This window comes from Neomonachus schauinslandi, chromosome 10, assembly GCF_002201575.2.
Source record: "Neomonachus schauinslandi chromosome 10, ASM220157v2, whole genome shotgun sequence".
Lineage (NCBI taxonomy): Eukaryota > Metazoa > Chordata > Mammalia > Carnivora > Phocidae > Neomonachus > Neomonachus schauinslandi.
The window spans coordinates 72,851,639-72,868,859 of record NC_058412.1 but is presented as its reverse complement, the minus strand read 5'-3'; the positions used below and the strand labels follow the sequence as shown (position 1 = coordinate 72,868,859).

Genomic DNA, 17,221 nt, shown 5'->3' with positions numbered 1-17,221 from the left:
ATGAGCAGGCAGAGGGACAAGCAGACTCCCCGCTGAGCAGGGAGCCCGATTCGGGGCTCAATTCCAGGACCCTGGGATCATGACCTGGGCTGAAGGCAGATGCTTAACCAACTGAGCCACCCAGGCACCCTCTACCTAAGTCTTTTTACTTAATCCCAGGCAGCCTGTAGTCTGTGGTCTCTAGAATGGTGTTTTGAGGAGACCAGCAAAAGCCCCAGCACTCCCATTCAGCCTTCTCTTCCCTGGCTATCCTGAAATCTGAGAACTGCGCTGGAGCCTCCAGGTTCCAAACAGGTTACCTGAGAAGTTACCTGCCTGGGGTGTCCCACAAGCTGAAGTCACTGGGCATGGCCTTTTGCCATTTGGGGTAAAGTTCTGGATGGACACCCCTTTACATGCACCCCAGCCATGCTGGTCCTCTATCACCTTCACTTTTTGGAATTCTTCATAGAATTACAGAGCTGAGAGTAACCGGAGAGGCCATCTCATCTGTGTGTTTGTGTGCAGCACCATGCCTAATCTGGCTCTGACTAAAGGAGAAAATAATTATGGGATGGGGATCTCACTTCACAAACCCTTCCTTAGCAGTGGGGCCAGCTCAGCATTTATTTCTACTCTGAGCCAAACATATATCCTTGACCTGCTGCATGCTCTCTAGACGTGGAGACCAAACCTAACAGAAGAAAACTTGGATTTCATACCAACTTGCGATTATATAGAGTTTTGTAGTTTGCAACATGCTTTCAAAATCTTCCACGTTAGCTAATCTTAGGAGGCTAAACTGAGAATCTGAGCTTCATGTGATGAGGAAGTCAAGTGAATGGCTCAAGATCACCCAGAAAAACATAGCCCCAAACTTGGGATGGAATAGAAACACCCTGGTCAGTCTTCTGTCTCAGCCACTGTAACACATGGCCAGGGCTCCAGAAAAAATAGGATTGGGGGCCATTACTGGCTTTTCAGAAGGTTCTGCAGCTTCTTTAGGTAGCATTCCTCCCAGACATTGAAATTAGGACTCAGTTCGTAAAACTGCGGTCCCCGCACATCATTGTGCAGGAAGCTGATGGCAACAGAGTATCCTGCAGCCGTGTGCCGCACATGCATTTAGCATAAATGAATTTGACTTCTCCTTCGGTGAGAAGAAAAGAAGCAAGAGAGACTGAGAGTGTAGGTAAGAAAAGTGACCCGTGACAAAGACAAAGCACACTGGATAGTCAAGGAGATGACTTGACTGGGGCTATCGCACTAGGGAGAAGGTTCTGCTCAAGAGTGAGGAATGCCGCAGAAAAAATGAAGGGGCCTGAGCCTTATGGAGGCAGGTACACAAGGGATTCATCAACGAGTTTTGTGGGAGTCGTGAGGAACATTGGAGGTGGGTCTTTTCCTGGAATATCCAAAAGCATAGGCATCCTTTGTGGTTAGAACACAAAAGGAGATTTATTAACTATAGTTTCTTTTCCAAAAACATAGGGCTCAGGCAAATTCAACATTGTCACAATTTAAAGAAGACTGAGATTCTGCTCACCTTCCCACTCAGTGTGAGATGGTCCTCGTTTGCTCTCAGTCACTTACAGCTTGCTCGTGTCTCTCTTAGCCTGCGTCTTGCTCCTCTGACCCTGATTTTCGTGTCAAAAACACGCAGTATTTTTCTATGGTCCTAAGTGCAAGTCAGGAACTTCATCTGCTGAAACAAAGAGACAGCGATTTATTCCCACGGGAGGACAGACTGTGGGTGTTGACTTTGGACAGTTTTTAGTTAGGCCCCAGCATAGTGCCTCCCAAACTCGGTTTTCCCTCAATTTGCTGATTTCCGAACCTCAGTTATATGAGCCAGGGCTCCGCTGTGCCGAGGAGCAAGCTGGAAATGAAGATGCAGTTCCCACAGCACAGGGAGGCTGTGGGCAGGCGTCCGTGGCGGTCCCTGACCTTGCCCGCTTCCGCAACAGATCCTGCAGGAGTTGGAGTATGGCCCCTCCGTGGACTGGTGGGCCCTGGGGGTGCTGATGTACGAGATGATGGCTGGGCAGCCTCCCTTCGAGGCCGACAATGAGGACGACCTGTTCGAGTCCATCCTCCACGATGACGTCCTCTACCCGGTCTGGCTCAGCAAGGAGGCCGTCAGCATCCTGAAAGCTGTGAGTCCTTGCCCTCCCCCATGCCGCTGCTCCCCTGACCTCTCGCCCTCTTCGCCCTCTTCGCCCTCTGTCCCTGTCATCCCTTCCTGGTTCCTGAGGACTCCTCTCTCCCTTCCTCCCCTCCTCTCTGCCGTCCCACTTCTGCTGCCGAATGAGAGGCCTTGCAGGCTGTCACAGCGGGGAGTTGAGGCACAAATTGCTTTCTGCGGGACTGGGACACGTTTGTGTCTCCTGAGAGGGAGCTCTGCGCGTGTCTGCATGCTCCTGAGTTCCACAGGGAACACAGTCAACCCAGACTGTGCCGGCGTCATTTCTGCCACATGTACGCCGGGCCTTGGACCCTGCCTCCTCCCCTGCCACCCACGCCTATCTCCTTCCACTGGAGCCTGTGATGGGCAGGAGGGAGGTGGTCACTGCGCACCTGTGTCCATGACAGCATCTCTGTGGCTGAAGAGCTGATGAGAAAAGAAGTGCCCGCTCAAAACCTGTGCAGCCGTGCTGGATTCAGACACGATAGAGAGATGGTCCCCAGCCCTGCAGATAATCCCGCACATATGAGATGCTTAGCACTTGCCCAGCACGGCTGTTTCTGCGACATAAGCCACTCAGATGAGGGCAAGTAAGTGAAGTTTCCTGTCCGCCTTGGAAAGCTGTGGAAGGCGGGGTGCAGGGAAGGTAAGCAGAGCAGTTGACCTGCTGGGTTGAGGCGGGACCGAGGTGACAGCCTAAGAACTTTGACTTCCAGTCCTGGCTTCTGTCGCCCATTAGAGTGCGGCAGAGTTCAGTACCTGGCACATCACATTCACCAGGTTTTCTGTATCCAAGTACCTTCTCAACTGCGATTTACTTGTTCCCTTCAGTCAACTACCGATATTTACCTAATTCTAGGTTTTTTACCAAGAAATTTTATATCACTGTCATAAACAGAAAACCAGTATCATTTACTGTAAATAAGTAACATCGATCATCATAGGAAAATGGCAAAAAGACCTCACATCATTCTGTCGGTGTCTGGGCGCACACGTGCCACATTCTGGAAAGTGCCACATCAGAGCATGCTGTTCTCTCCTGTGGCTCTTGCTTTCTTCCCCTTCCTTCTTTCCCTCACCTCATCCATTTCCCTTTGTCTCCCTCCCCCTCCCCATCAATAATTCAACGACCGGCTGTTTTTTGAGGGTTTCCCATGTGTGGGGCATCACACCTCGTGCCAAGTAAGCATTGGCGAGTATAACAGCCATCGTCCAGCAGGCAAAAATAAATAAAAAAATACATCCACACATAGTCACAGCTGAGAAGCAAATAGAGAATGTATATTCACTCATCCCGTGCAAAGCAGTGAGCATCAAGTATGCACGAGGTGCTGTGTCAGGTGCCGGCTAAGGAGAAACCCGCAGGCAGCACCCGAAGGGGCCAGAACACCAGCGCAGCAGAGCTGCTCGCTTGCCCGGGGCCCTGAACGCCAGCCCCACAAACCGATGAGCCCCCTGCCAGCACCCCAGCGAGGCCCTTTCATTTTTGGATGACCCAGAGCAGTGTTTCTCAACAAGGTGTGATTTTTTGCCCTCCCACCCCTGCCCCAGGAGATATTTGGCAATGTCTGGAGATGCTTTCGCCATCACAACTGGGAGGGGGGCTGCTGCTGGCATCTAGTGGGTGGAGCCCAGGGACATTGCTAAACATCCTACAATGCCCAGGACAATTCCCACAACAAAGTATCCAGTGCAAAATGTCATTAGCACAGAGGTTGAGAAACTTCGACCTACAGAGATTCAGAAGCTAGAGATCATGCCTGTGTCGGCTGGTTGGTGAGGGCACAGTCTCTGGGAGAAGGCATCTTCCCTGCGAGAAGAGCTTCTGACTCAGGAGCAGCTTCCTGAGATGTTAAAACTTGTATGTTTATCAGTAGCCCTGATACTTCCTCTCCCAGAAGTGGAAGGGCAGGAAGAGCTAAGGAAGTAAGGAAGAGTCTTTACTCCCTTGGCCTTGGAACACTTTACTTCCTCACATTGTCCCTTGATTCTCGGGCCAGGCCAGGTTTTCCATGACTCTGGCCACTGAGCTGTGTCTCTGAGGGCTGCTACCTACATGAAAGTGGTGCAGAACTCTGCACAACCACGAAAGTGGCACAGAACCCTAGAGAAGATCATTTACATCATAGAGTTATGCAGTGCCCAACCTGTGCAACAGTAAGTGCTGGTCTTAGTGCCTTCCTTCCTCAGCACTGTGCTCTGAGGCCCAGCATTCAGCCCCGCACTGAGTCATTTAAATGTTCTGGGTGCGCAATAGAAGCCAGGCACTGAACCAGGTACTGAGAAGATAGGACTGATTCCTATATCCGAGAGCTCACAAGGGAAAGAGAAGTTTAGGCAAATTATAATTTAAATAAACAAGAACCATGAGGTCCCAGGTACCTACACAGCAGAGAACCTGGGGAGGCTTCACAGAGGAGGCAGCATTTTGACTGGTTCTTAGAGGGTACGTAGGGACTGGACAGGGGCATTCAGCCAGGGGAATAAAGGATACTAAAGGCCAGCCAAGGTAGACTGGGTTCAGACTGAGAAGTTTCTGTGTGCCAAAGTCTATGGACTTTATCCTGCGGGCAGTAGGAATCAAGAGTGTTGAAGCAGGGTAGCCTCTGCTGACTTAGATTTACGAAGGTGAAGTGTGCGTTGGTACCATTCTACCTCGGATCTGCCCACCACCCCTTCACTCTCTTACCTGTCGCTCTCCCAGCAGTGTGTCCACGTGCTTTGGCTTCAGGAGCACCAGGCAAGTGTCAGTAGGAGACGCTCCCTGCCCAAGAAAATCTCCCTTGCTAATGAAGCCTGAAAGTGTCAGTATAGAGTTCTTCCTTTGGATTATGGTTGGTCCTCTTAAATTCCTTCATTTAAATACAGACGCTCAGCCTTCACCCTGTGAAATGTAACTCTCGTCTCTAGCACGAACGCGCGCGCGCGCGCGCACACACACACACACCCCTGCCTCTATTTTGGGTGGCTATCAGAAATATTTCCACCTATCAGTGGATTTTTTTTTTCAAGGTTATTTGGTACACATCTACTCAGATTAGTTGCCATCAGAACTGACTCACTTAATAGGAATAAGCTCATCTAGGTGTGTGGGGAAATATGAGGGCTACGGATAAAAATACAGATTTTTACATCTCAGGAAGCTGCCCCCAAGCCAGAGGTTCTTCTCACAAGACGTCAGCCAACAAATATAAAACGTATCAATGTGGTTTTTACAGACAAACATTGAGAAACCATAAGCTTTTCCTTTTCTTGTTTTTTTTTTTTTATCAGTTGATCTACATGGGTATCGTATGCTAGAGATTACAAATTCAAATTTAAAAAAAAAAAAAAAGAGGGCCCCGGGGCCAGGAAAAGGAGAAGTGCAGGAGGTGCCTTTGATAATTTACCTTAGCATGAATATCTGTTCCTCTTTCCTTCCCTCAGCAAGGACCTCAGTGTAAATGAATTTATCAGACCCTAGTCTCTCTGATGAGAACACTCGAGAATCTGAAGAGAATCAGGGAGTTAGTAACAGCCCAAGCTCCTACTCCCAGCATGGTACTTTGTTGGCTGTTTGACCTTGGCCGAGTTAATTAACCTCTCTGTGCCTCAACTACCTCACTTACAAAATAGGGACAATAATAGACCTCAGAGGCTCGCATTTGGATGAAATGAGTTAATGTTTGCTATGTTTAGAATGGTGCTGACACATAGTAAGTTCTAGACAAGATTAAAAGAGGACCCTGGGGGGCAGACCCCCCAGAAGTGCAGGAAACAGGCTTGGGAGAGGGTGCTGAAGACCTTGCCCTGGCTGGCTTCCATCTTTCCCTCGAAGCCTGTCCCTGCCAGGTCTTTGTCACTAATTCCGTCCTGTCCTCCTTCCCACAGTTCATGACCAAGAACCCGCACAAGCGCCTGGGCTGTGTGGCGGCCCAGAACGGTGAGGACGCCATCAAGCAGCACCCGTTCTTCAAGGAGATCGACTGGGTACTCCTGGAGCAGAAGAAGATCAAGCCGCCCTTCAAACCTCGAATTGTAAGTAGGGCCCGGAGCTCATTCCACACTGTGGGTCGGGCCTGGGCGCGTAGACAGAGTGGTCTGGGGCACTCTCACAGCCCAAATGACAAGGGCAGGTGGTAGCCAGCTCCCCCCGCCCCCCGCCCACCGCCGAAAGAGCCTTTCAAGGCCCTAAGAGTTTACTGTAAAAAATACGTAACCTAGAGCCGTATCCAAGATGGTGGTTTACATGGGACACAGAAGAAGACTTTTTGATTTTAACAGAGATCCATCTGGCTTTCACAAATGCTACATTCTGCATATGGTAGAGATACACGGTCTCTTTATAAATGAACAGGTCTGCTTTATAACTGAGTCAACTTAAAGAAACCCACTCAGTAAGAGCCACAGTCAGAGTCAGGATGTGGCCCTAGCACAGAGTGCGAAGGTAAGGCCCGGGGCCCAACACCCGGGGAGGGCCGTGCTGCACCGAGCCTGGTGGCCGAGCCTGTGAGAGGCGGTTTGTGGAGAGCTCCCACACCTGCTCGGCTGCGCCGTCCCTGCCGAGCCCTCTCCAGCCCCAGCCCACACCTCCGTGCAGCTTCTCAGCCCCGTGGGGGTGATGCCTGTCCCCGGGGACTGCAGTAAAGTGTTGTTGAAGCTCTGCGGCTGGAAAGAGGAATCAGAGGGCAGAGGCCATGTGCTGGCCATGACCTCCTGCTGGAGGCCAGAGGGTTGGCAGTGCCGTCCTTCAAGTGTGTGTGCCTGCCTGTTCAGGGGGCGTATCTTAAGTCTGTTGGCATGTCGCCCGATGAGGCAATCATCCAGACTGAAAATTGGGGCGCCAGCTGGGCTAGTCCACTGGGAGCACAGGGAATATGTAACATGAGGAAATTACAGGGCAGGAGCCCCAGAGCGGTGGGGCTGGGGTCCTGGGCGGGAAAAAACCCGAAGTCATCCAGTCAACCCTCAGCCACCCCACATTCTGTCAGGCGGTCCTCCCTCACTTCCAAGTACAGGAAAGACCCTCCCCTACTTTGTGAATCATCCATGAGGAATTCCATTCTATTCCAGGAGGTTTTCTGGGGAGCGATTACGGATAGTGCTGGGATTCTCAGAAATGTCCCAAGGAGGAGGCAACTCTCAGCTGAAGGCGTGGTGCACACCTCGGCCAGATTAGAACATGGAAGGTTGACTGGCCCTGGATGCTTGGTCGGGTCACCGTTCCTCATTTGCTTCCTCCTTCGGTTTTGATGAGTTTTGCTGGCTGGCACACAGCTTGGCACAGGCTAGATTTAGGTTCACCTTCTCTCTTTGGTAACATCACCTCCGCCCCTGCCCGTCTGTCTCCCCCTCGGCTCTGGGGCCTGCTGCGGCTCTGGGCAGGGCGCACTGCACATGACGGCCTGCTCCAAGGCTGCCCCCACCCCTTCACCCGGAGGGTCTCTGTGAGTAGTCTTCAAGGACAAGTTTAACCGTGTCCTGGAAAAAGTGAGGCGAAGTAGGAAACCAGAGGTCAGGTGGAGAAGGAGGGGAAAACTAAAGACTCAGATATGAGGGTCCAATGTTAGTGTGGGTTTAGTCTAAGGTAATTAACCCAAAGCAAAGTGGGAAGTAGGACTAAGTAGCAAATCCAGGCCCGACCAATGGGACCAATCAGCCAGTGGAGGTCTGCAAAATGACTTACATGACTCAAAGCTAGGCTTGCAGAGGGCTGGGCTGGACTAGAGGGGCAGCCCCTCCTGGGGGCATGGGGCCAGAGGACAGGGCAAGCCTGGGGGTGTGAAGGGGGGAGAGTGGGTCTGGGGTGTGCTGAGAAGCCACAGGGAAGCAGGGAGTTAGAGAAGATCTTGACAATAAAAGGCCCAAAGAAGTTTTAAAGTATGGATTCATGGAGAAGAGTCTCTCTTTGGGGTAAACAGATGGCAGAACAATACTCAAATCCAGCAGAGGAGAGTGCTCTGAGATTTCAGGGGCCCCGTGAAGCTCCTGTCTCTAGAAGCCCTTCCCCAAGGCCTAGCAATACCAGGGATTCCTCACCGGGCTGCCATGCTATGTCTGAACTCTGAGCCAATGAAAGGGCAAACCTAAGAGAAGTGACCTTTTGAGCTGTAGCTGGCTTCCCCAGAGTGAGAGAAGGGCCTGCGGGATGGAGAAGGAGCCAGACATGGAGGAAGGGAGGTTTCTGTGGGCCTGCGGGATGGAGAAGGAGCCAGACATGGAGGAAGGGAGGAAAGAGAAAAGAAAGACTCAGGAAGCCAACCCGTGACCCAATCCATTGGTGGGCAGTGGGCAGGCCTCAGCCGGCTGGGACAGACAGGGATGGCTAGCTGGGAGTGCAGGTGCTCCTGTGGACCAGGGTGGGTGCCCGGGGAACCAGCAGTAGAAGTACATCCCTGCATGAGGGGGTCAAACTCACCTGGGGGCCAGGTGGGACTCCATCTCCACCCAGAGTCACAAGGGACCCATGCTTCCCTCCCTTGGGCCTCTTGCAAGCCCCCAGCCTGGAACCAGAGGGCAGGACTCTGCTTGCTTGCTTTGCTCAGGGGCTCTAGGCTTCCTGGGGTGTACCCATCCCCTGGGAGGATGGCAAAGAGTAAGGACAGGGGCCATCCAGGAGCTCCCAACGATGTCCACCTGAATCCGCATTCCCAAAGACTGATTTCATCCTTGCTTCACACATCACCTTCTGTGCATGTTCCTACTCGACCCCACAGACCTCCAGAGTTATCCTGGACACTGTTGGGGGTCGGGGGAAGGGCATTTATCCGGCTGGTTTGAATTCCATTTGGAAGAGAGAGTTGGAACATCTGAAGGAAGGATAAGAAGGGAAACTTGCATCTTGCAAGAGATGTTTCTAGGCACATTTCGAGCCAAATACTGTTGATCCTTACAGAGTTCTCAGCTACAGGTCTTTAAAGTTGTGTTCAAGTTATTTAAGTGTCTGACCGCATTTATATCCTAGAGATTTCTCTCTGGAGAAGTATCAAAATGGGAAAGAAAAGACCAGTCTACATCTCATTAGCAGGTGGGAAAGATGTCCCGAGTCTGTCCCTAAGTTGAAAGCTCTTTTCTGAAGAATGTTGATGGTACCACCTTGCATCCTCCGTGGGCTTGTATACGGCAGAAATGAATTTTAAGTTGAATTAAAGCCCACCACAGTGAAGAACATACTGAAAGCCTCACAGGACCCCTGTGGAACTCACGCAAGGTTTTTATAAACCACCACCCACCTCTTACTAAATCAGGATTAACCCTGGGGTACAAGTACCCACTGTCTCGGATACCAGCAGTGGGGATGGCTACACTTCATACACAGGGCCAGGTACCCACAGGCAGAACAGGTACAACCCATGAGAGGTCACTGGAGAGACACAGGGGGCTAAAGTATGTCCCCCAGAATTTGTCCCCTGTTTACAGGGCAAGGGTTCCATCACAAGACAGGCTGTCCTTGGGCTGAAGGTATCCCATAGTTTTAGGGAACATCAGATGCCTTTTGAGGTGAGCTGGGAAGGAAAGGTTTTGACAGAGGGAGGAAGGAAAGCGGGTTTGGAGCCTGGCATTGGGAAGATGTGGACAGGATAGTGGGTTGTAAGCCACCAGGGATAGGGGGAGGTTCTTGGATCTTAGGGACAGACTCCTTGAGAAAGGAGAGGACAAGTATGTGAGCAACATCACCAGCCTTGCGATTTGGAGGTGGGCTCAAGAAGACATGGGGCGTGTGCTTTAGAAGGCAGTGGAACCAGATGCACAGACCACCCCCGCCCCCCGCCCCCAGTCTCATCGTGCTAAAAATCCCCAGGGCATTCAGTCAAAGACCTGGGGCCCTGAGGGAACTCTGGGGCTCCTTCATCTTGGGCTCGCTCCATTTGCTCCCTACCTGTGTCCTGTTGACATCACACCAAAATGCCACCCCCCCCCCCCCCCGAGAAAACAGCTGGAGAGCGACGACCCCGCTGAATTAGCTGGACATACCGAATCTAAGGACTTAGGCAGGGTCCTGCCTGTCTGATTCAGGAGGGAATTGGTTTTGTCTGGTGGGAGGTGCTGGAGGTGAGGCTGGGCGAAGTCATGTCATCCAGTCCAGGCTTAAGAAGAGCCAAGACATAGTGCTATAGTTTCTGGAGCTCCTGACTCTTCCCAGTCCTGCGGCACGGTTGGAGCTCCTCCACAGCGGAGCCTGCGGTGGGAAAGCAAGCCCATCTGCATGCTGCCCAGGCTGGCTCAGCTGAAGCCTGGGGTGCCTCGATCACCCCCACAGGGGCTGATGATACGGCAAGTTCCCGGGCCTGGTTTCCATCTTCTCTGTAGGAAGCCTCGCCCCTCCGAAGATCTGACCAGCAAGATTGTCCAGATTTGTAGTTGGCCTCTGGCTTCTGGCCTCTGGTCCAGTTCCCTGGTGTACCTTGAGTGGCTGCTCTTCCCTCCAGGCCTTTACCTTCTTGAGATGTTTGCTAGGCTGAGATTTCTGCTCCCTGGCGCCTGAGCCTCCCTGACTAACCCCTGCCCTGCCTCACCAGCTGTCAGTCCGACGGGGTGGCCCGCCTTTGCGTTTACGCCCCCTTTGCAGTCACCCCCACTGCAGGACATTTTGCAGTTGCCCCTGCTTCAGTGGGGAGATTTCCTCTCATTCATCCCGCCAGCATTCTTGTATACTCTCCCTCCTTCCCTTTCCCTTTTATATTCCTCCTGTCGGCCCCCTTGCCACCCACGGATTCCGACTTTGCACAAGCGATGTGCCATCAACGCCAGACCAAAGACTTTGTGCCATCGTGTACTCACCTGCATCTGGAGGTGGCCCGCGTCAGAGCAGGGGCACACAGGGTGGGTGGCAGGCCCCCCACCCCACCCCCGGCAGTGGGCAGGTGGGGGAACCGAGAAGCCAGTGAGGCGGGAGCCCAGACCTCTGGTGCTGGGGAAAATCTCCCAGCGTAGAATCCGTCTGCGCGTCCCACTGGGGATTCCGTTCCGAGGTGGCGGCATCACCCAGGAGCCCGTAAATGTAGCACGGTCTGCTTTTGCGTTCCTAGTGGGCTCGCCGCCTCGGGGGGCTGTAGCGGGCAGAAGTGATGTGTTTGGTGTGCTCGGACAGCAGCATCTGACCGTGCGGGTCTTGGAGGCACTCCGGGCTCCGGGCTTCTCTCCCGCGTGTCCCTCCTTTGCCCAAAAAGCACTGGGCTCTGAGACGATGGCTGCCAGGGCTCCGGTACTGGCATCGGGGGAAGCCAGCAGAGGGGGGAGAGCTCTGCCTCCCCAGAAACCTAGCTCTCCTCAGTGAAAGCCAAGGGCAATGAAGGAAATGCCGGCCAAGTAAACTTCTCTTTGTGTACGTGTTCTCTCTTTTCAAGTTTGCTTCAGTGTGAATGCCCCTCTTTAAGGTAAGGCCTCCAGAATGGGGAGTCTGTCCAGGTAGGTGAGCCCTCAGGCCCGCTGACATGGAGGCCCTTCCAACCTCATGATCCGTTTCCATCCAGCCATCCACACTGCATGGCGGGACCCTCAAGGGAGGCCCTTCCTGCATGCTCCTGCATGAGCGGGCTGTGCTGAGAGAAAACTGGGAAGTGGGCTTGAGACCCTCACAACCTCACCGACTTCACAACCTGAGGGAGGAGCCCTGCCCTAAAGCTAGCCCCCCTGCACGAGGACCACCTGATAGTGTGCGCCAGGAAGACCGTTAAAGGCTGTCCTCCTCCACCTGGCAGAACAGGAACGGGGCCCGGCCAGTTCCTACAGACGTTAGTTAGGACAGTCCCCTGGACTGTGTCCGTGCCAGAGTGAGAGCTCGGAGCCTCCAAGAGGCTGCAAGGTCCCACAAAGAGCCAGGACACTGGTCCGGGCCCGGTGGGCATGGGAAATGTCCAGGAACCTGTTTCTGGCTGTTTGCCAGGTAGTGACACAGCACAGCGGACCAGTGCCGGCTCTGAGCACAGGGAGGCTTGCGTTGGAATAAAAGTGCTGTCACAGAGAGCCATGGAAGCCTGGGAACTCACTTCCCCCAGACCTCTGGCCTCCTTGAGCCCCACCTCCTTATCCGTAACATGGGGATTAAAAATAGCCATTCATAAAATTATTCACAGGATTAGACAAAGCTGTGGCTCTCTAGGAGTTTTAGTTCCTCTCTCCATTCACACCGCCCCCCCCAAGCCTGATAAAGCCCCTCCTCCCTCTCATCCCAAGATGAGGAACCAAGAGCTAAGGAAGGCAGGAGGCCGTGCGGTGGTGGAGGCCAGGCTGCGGAATCCGGTGTAGCCAGGTCCCCATTAGGGCTGCAGGATCTTAGGAGAGTCGTCTCATCTCTCCGAGCCTCAGGCTGCCGATCCAGAGCATGGGGATAGTAATACCGACTATGCTGAAGGGCGAGGGGGCGTGCAAAGCAAATTGTGTGAGGCGGGCAGCACAGTCCTTGGGATGTAGCAAGTGCCGGGCCGGTGCTGATGCTGACAGTGCTGGAAACCCTGGGGGTCTCACCAAGGGGGCTGGACCTGGACCTGGACCTGGCACGGTTCCCGGAGAGGCCAGGGGTTCAGGTGAGGGATGACACCGTGTGGTCAGGGACGCTGCCATCGCAGGGCAGAGGGGCATCTGAGGCCTGGCCGAGAAACTTCTGGGGTTTAATTCTGGCTCTGCCCCTGGTCTGGGATGGGCTGGGGGGGGGGGGCGGCACACAGGGAGCCAAGAGACTCACCCCTAGCCATTCTAATGCCCTTTGGGGAACCCCAAATTTCCCCCCAGGGTCTGGCCCCCTTTTATTGTGTGAGCTGGCCAGCGCCTTACCCCTCCTGCCTTCTTTCTTGTTGGGCTTGTTGCTGAGCACAGCCGTGCCGCCCAGCCCTAAAGCCGTGGCAGTCTGTCAGGACCCTGAGACCCCATGGCCGTGGCCCTGTGGGCACGTCAGGCTCCCAAGGATTTCTAAGCTAAACAGCCTCGGCAGGGTGTCTTTAACTCTGCAAGAGGGATCTCTCGGTCTGAGAACTGTGTCTGCAGGAGCATTCCTATGGCTCGACCTACGCATCACATTGGTGCCCCCACCCATCACCCCAGGGGAGGAATTGGAGCCCTGGGCTGGGCTGGGCATGTCTATAAGTTCCCAAGTTTTCATTTATGACTTCACAGCTGTTAGGTTGGGATTTGCCTTCGTGGGTTCATCACACTAGCATATATTGAATTTAATCTCCTCCCCTCTCCACTGGCACGGGAGGAAACACACAACCTACCAGGGAGCATGGGACCTACAGGGCTATGTGTAACTGAAGGGGGGAAGGTTCTCCAGAGGAGCTGGATCTTTGCAGAGAAAGCCAGAAAGCGTTAGGGAGAGACAGCTACCACTGGGGAAGGGATGGGGGCCGGGGGTGGTGGTGGCGGGGAGGGGAAGGCAGGCTTCAAATCCGCGATTTTCAGCAGGAATTTAGCGAGCATGTACTTCGTGCCCTCTGGGAAGCCACAGAGGGGAAGATTGGTTGACATAAGAAGAAAAGAATCCCCTACCATCCCCTTAATGTTACCGTTTGAGGAGTTCGGGCACTAGGAGGAGACTACCAGCATAGTGTCAAATCCAGGACTTGGGGAGGGAGTTTCGGGGTTTGCCTCTTGAGGTTAGAGGACAGGGAGGAGAGGTGGTGTGCAGAAGAGAGGCCTCCGCGGACGGGCCAGCGAGCAGGGCCTCTGTGGGCCTCGCGAGCCCCTTCCCACCTGAGGTCTCGTAGAAGGCAGTGCCCTCCTGCCCCTCTCTTGCAGAGGAGGGTAACGGGGCATCTGGCAGCCTGGAGTGGAGGGGCAGTGGTCAGAGGCTGGAGACTGGGCATCGAAGTAAAAGCGGAAGGAAACTCAAACCTCCCCCGTGGAGGGGCTCAAGGCCTCCAGGCCTCCAGCTAGCATTTGCTCTTTGAAGGGTACAGGCCCCAAGGGAAACCGTGCATGCTGACAGTGTCCCCACCCACACCAGCCTCCGAGGCCAGGACCTTGAATCCCCAGGGGCCCGGCTGGCTCTCCTGGAGAAAAGAAGCTCTTGGGAAAGAGCTCTGCCTCAGGGGGATTGGTGCCCTGTTTACCCCCCACTGTTTGTGGCGGGGGGGGGGGGGGGGACAGGATGGTAATGGAATTGGACTTGGCCTAAACTTGACACGTAAGTGTTATTCTAGGATTCTGGGATTTGACAGACACACATTGGGTACATGGCCCATCATTGTAGTTCCACAATGTACCTCAGTCTTTTCAGAGTGAGGAGGCCTTCAGCACTCAGACCCTGGCTTCTTCCTTCTGGGACCCACTCCACCCCCAAAGGGGGTTTCTTGGAACGTAGAGTTTGAATGTCAGTGGAGTATTTCAGGTGTGTGAGCCCTGCTAGGTGTGGAAGAAGGTCGAGAATGGCCAGGGCAGTGAGATACGATTCTTGCCTGAAGTAGAGAGATGGGAAGATAAGCCTGTGGCGGGGCTTATCATCTGTGATGACTCGGGAAATAAAGCAGACCTTGACTTGGGGCTTCGGCCAGACTCCTCCTCCCCTCCCCGGGCATCTCAGCCGGTGTTTGGAAGCCACAGAACTGGTGGTCCTCCTGGGGAGGCAGGGCAGATTCAGGCTATAGGGCCTGGGCACCTGGGATGTGGGTGTTCCAGTAAATGATTCAGAATACAGTCCCCTTGAAATGTGAGATTCCAGAATTGAGCCCTCACCGTGTACCAGAGGCGATGAGCTAAGAGAAAAATGCTGGACAAGTGCTGGTCCCTGTTGTTCGTATCTGTGAGACTCGGAGCAAGTCACTGAATTTCTCTGCTCCCTTCTGGTAACATGAGGGACTTAGGTAATCCCTAAAATGTCTTCTAGCCCCATGAGGGCAGGGCTTAGAGGTTCTTTGAAATCAACTTTATTGGGGCACCTGGGTGGCTCAGTTGGTTAAGCGACTGCCTTCGGCTCAGGTCATGATCCTGGAGTCCCGGGATCGAGTCCCGCATCGGGCTCCCTGCTCGGCGGGGAGCCTGCTTCTCCCTCTGACCCTCCCCCCTCTCATGTGCTCTCTGTCTCTCTCATTCTCTCTGTTTCACATAAAAAAAAAAAAAAATTTTTACAGAAAAAAAAAAAAAAAAAAAAAGAAATCAACTTTATTATAATAAAATTTACATAGAATAAAATCTGCCCATGTAAAGCGTGCATTTTGATGCGTTTTCACAAATGCGTGAACCCACGTTACCACCAGCACAGTGAATATATAGAACATCACTAGCCCAAACAGTTCCCAGGTGCCCTATGCCCCAGGCAGTCCCTGATCTGCTTTCTGTCACCAGAGAGTAGATTTGTCTCTTCTAGAGTTTCATATATATATATTTGGAGCCATGTAGTGTGGGCTCTTCTGTGTCTGACTTCTCTCACCCAGCATCATGTGTTAGAGATTTGAGAATTGTATTTTTAACTTTTTACCATGGAAAATTTCAGACACGTATAGAAGTAGAGAGAATCCCTATGTGTCCATCCCCCAGTACCGACAATGAGCTACCTCCGGTTAATTTGTTAGGGGAGGGATTTTCATCTGTTCCATGCGCAGCTGGATGCTCAGCATAACTCCTGGCACATAGAAGGTACTAAGTATATATGCGTGGGGTGAGTGAATGAATGAATCCTGTCGATCTACATTGTTTTTCTTTTTTTTTTTTTTTAAAGATTTTATTTATTTATTTGAGAGAGAGAGAGAGCACATGAGAGGGGGGTAGGGTCAGAGGGAGAAGCAGACTCCCTGCTGAGCAGGGAGCCCGATGCGGGACTCGATCCAGGGACTCCAGGATCATGACCTGAGCCGAAGGCAGTTGCTTAACCAACTGAGCCACCCAGGCGCCCTCTACATTGTTTTTCCAGAGAATATTTCTCTCTTAGCTCCATCTCCGAAATCTCTTCTCACCTTTTATGGCCCAAGGTTCTAAGGGCCACACATTTATTGGTATAGTTTCTCATCTACCTCCCTGCCCCCCACATGCAATGGGGCAATAAAAGGCTAGGTAATAGAAGCATTTAATGAATTAAGTTATTCTTATAACAAGAGCTATTCCAGTTCATGCCCGGGAATTTGGGGTGATAAGATCCTGCATTAAGAAACTTGAAATTGTTGAATGGTAAGAGAGGTGGTGACCTCATCTTGACTGGAGAGGCATGTATTAGAGTGTTTACAGTTCCTGTTTCAAAGCCAGCAGGCAGAGCAATAATAAATCCCGGCCAAGAGAACTGATTTCTATCTAGAACATTTTCATAAATTGTGGGGGGGGAGGGGGAGTGGGATAGGTGAGTGGAGGAACAGGGCTTATGCCAGGACCAGGTAGAAAAGCTTCTTTGGGCACCAAAAAGGTATCTCTAGAATTAACTAAACTCAACGGCTGTCAACAATGACCCGGCTTTAAGAAGTAGATGCTACATGCAAAAGGGCCCCACGGTGAGAGGCGGAGTGGGGCCAGCTTTGCCGCCGTGGGCCTGCCCACTTTCAGCTGGAGGCGTGGGTCCTGCTGCTACACATCCCGCTGCGTGGGGCCAGCTCGCTGCAGAGCCCAGCTCGGGCACTCAGGCCTTGGGCGAGCCGCGGCACGCAGGGCGCTGTCTCCTCCTAAGGCTGTTTATTCCTGGATATCCGCACTGGGCTTTCTGTGCGTTGTCAGTCCCTCACACCCCTACTGGGCGCCCCGTGACCCTACTTCAGGATCTCCCCAGCAGTGGGTTGTAAAAAAAAAAAAAATAATGAAGAATAGGCTAAGGGAGGGTGGGGTCGGGTCAGGTCAGGTAGAATAGAACAGAACAGAATAAGAAGATCAGGCTAGAGCACAGAATGCAATGCAGGTAAGTACAGCTTGCTGAACCTTTTCTGGGGCTGGTGGGACGAAGGGATGTGTACTAGGTTATATACAAAATGTATTTCTTGCTGTTGGGCATAATAAAACATTTTGAAGGATTCTGCCCCTCTTCACTCCTAATGTCTAAGAAGTGACCCCAAAAAGCATAGCAGGGATGGTGATCTCATGGACTGTGAGGGATACAGGGAAGAATGCAGGGGTTGGCTGGTTGGTTGGTTGGTTTGTAACACAGCAACAAGACTATTGGTGGAAGCC

At 52.7% G+C, this 17,221-nt stretch overlaps 1 protein-coding gene across 1 annotated transcript in view; it reads left to right on the top strand.

Annotated features, from left to right (window-relative positions):
- The window catches only part of PRKCE (protein kinase C epsilon), a 483,114-nt gene that overhangs the window by 452,043 nt on the left and 13,850 nt on the right, over positions 1–17,221 (top strand). The window contains exons 13-14 of the mRNA XM_021701128.1: positions 1,947–2,135; positions 6,035–6,181. Of these exons, the coding sequence (XP_021556803.1) occupies positions 1,947–2,135; positions 6,035–6,181 (336 nt within the window). The remainder of the gene's footprint in view (positions 1–1,946; positions 2,136–6,034; positions 6,182–17,221) is intronic.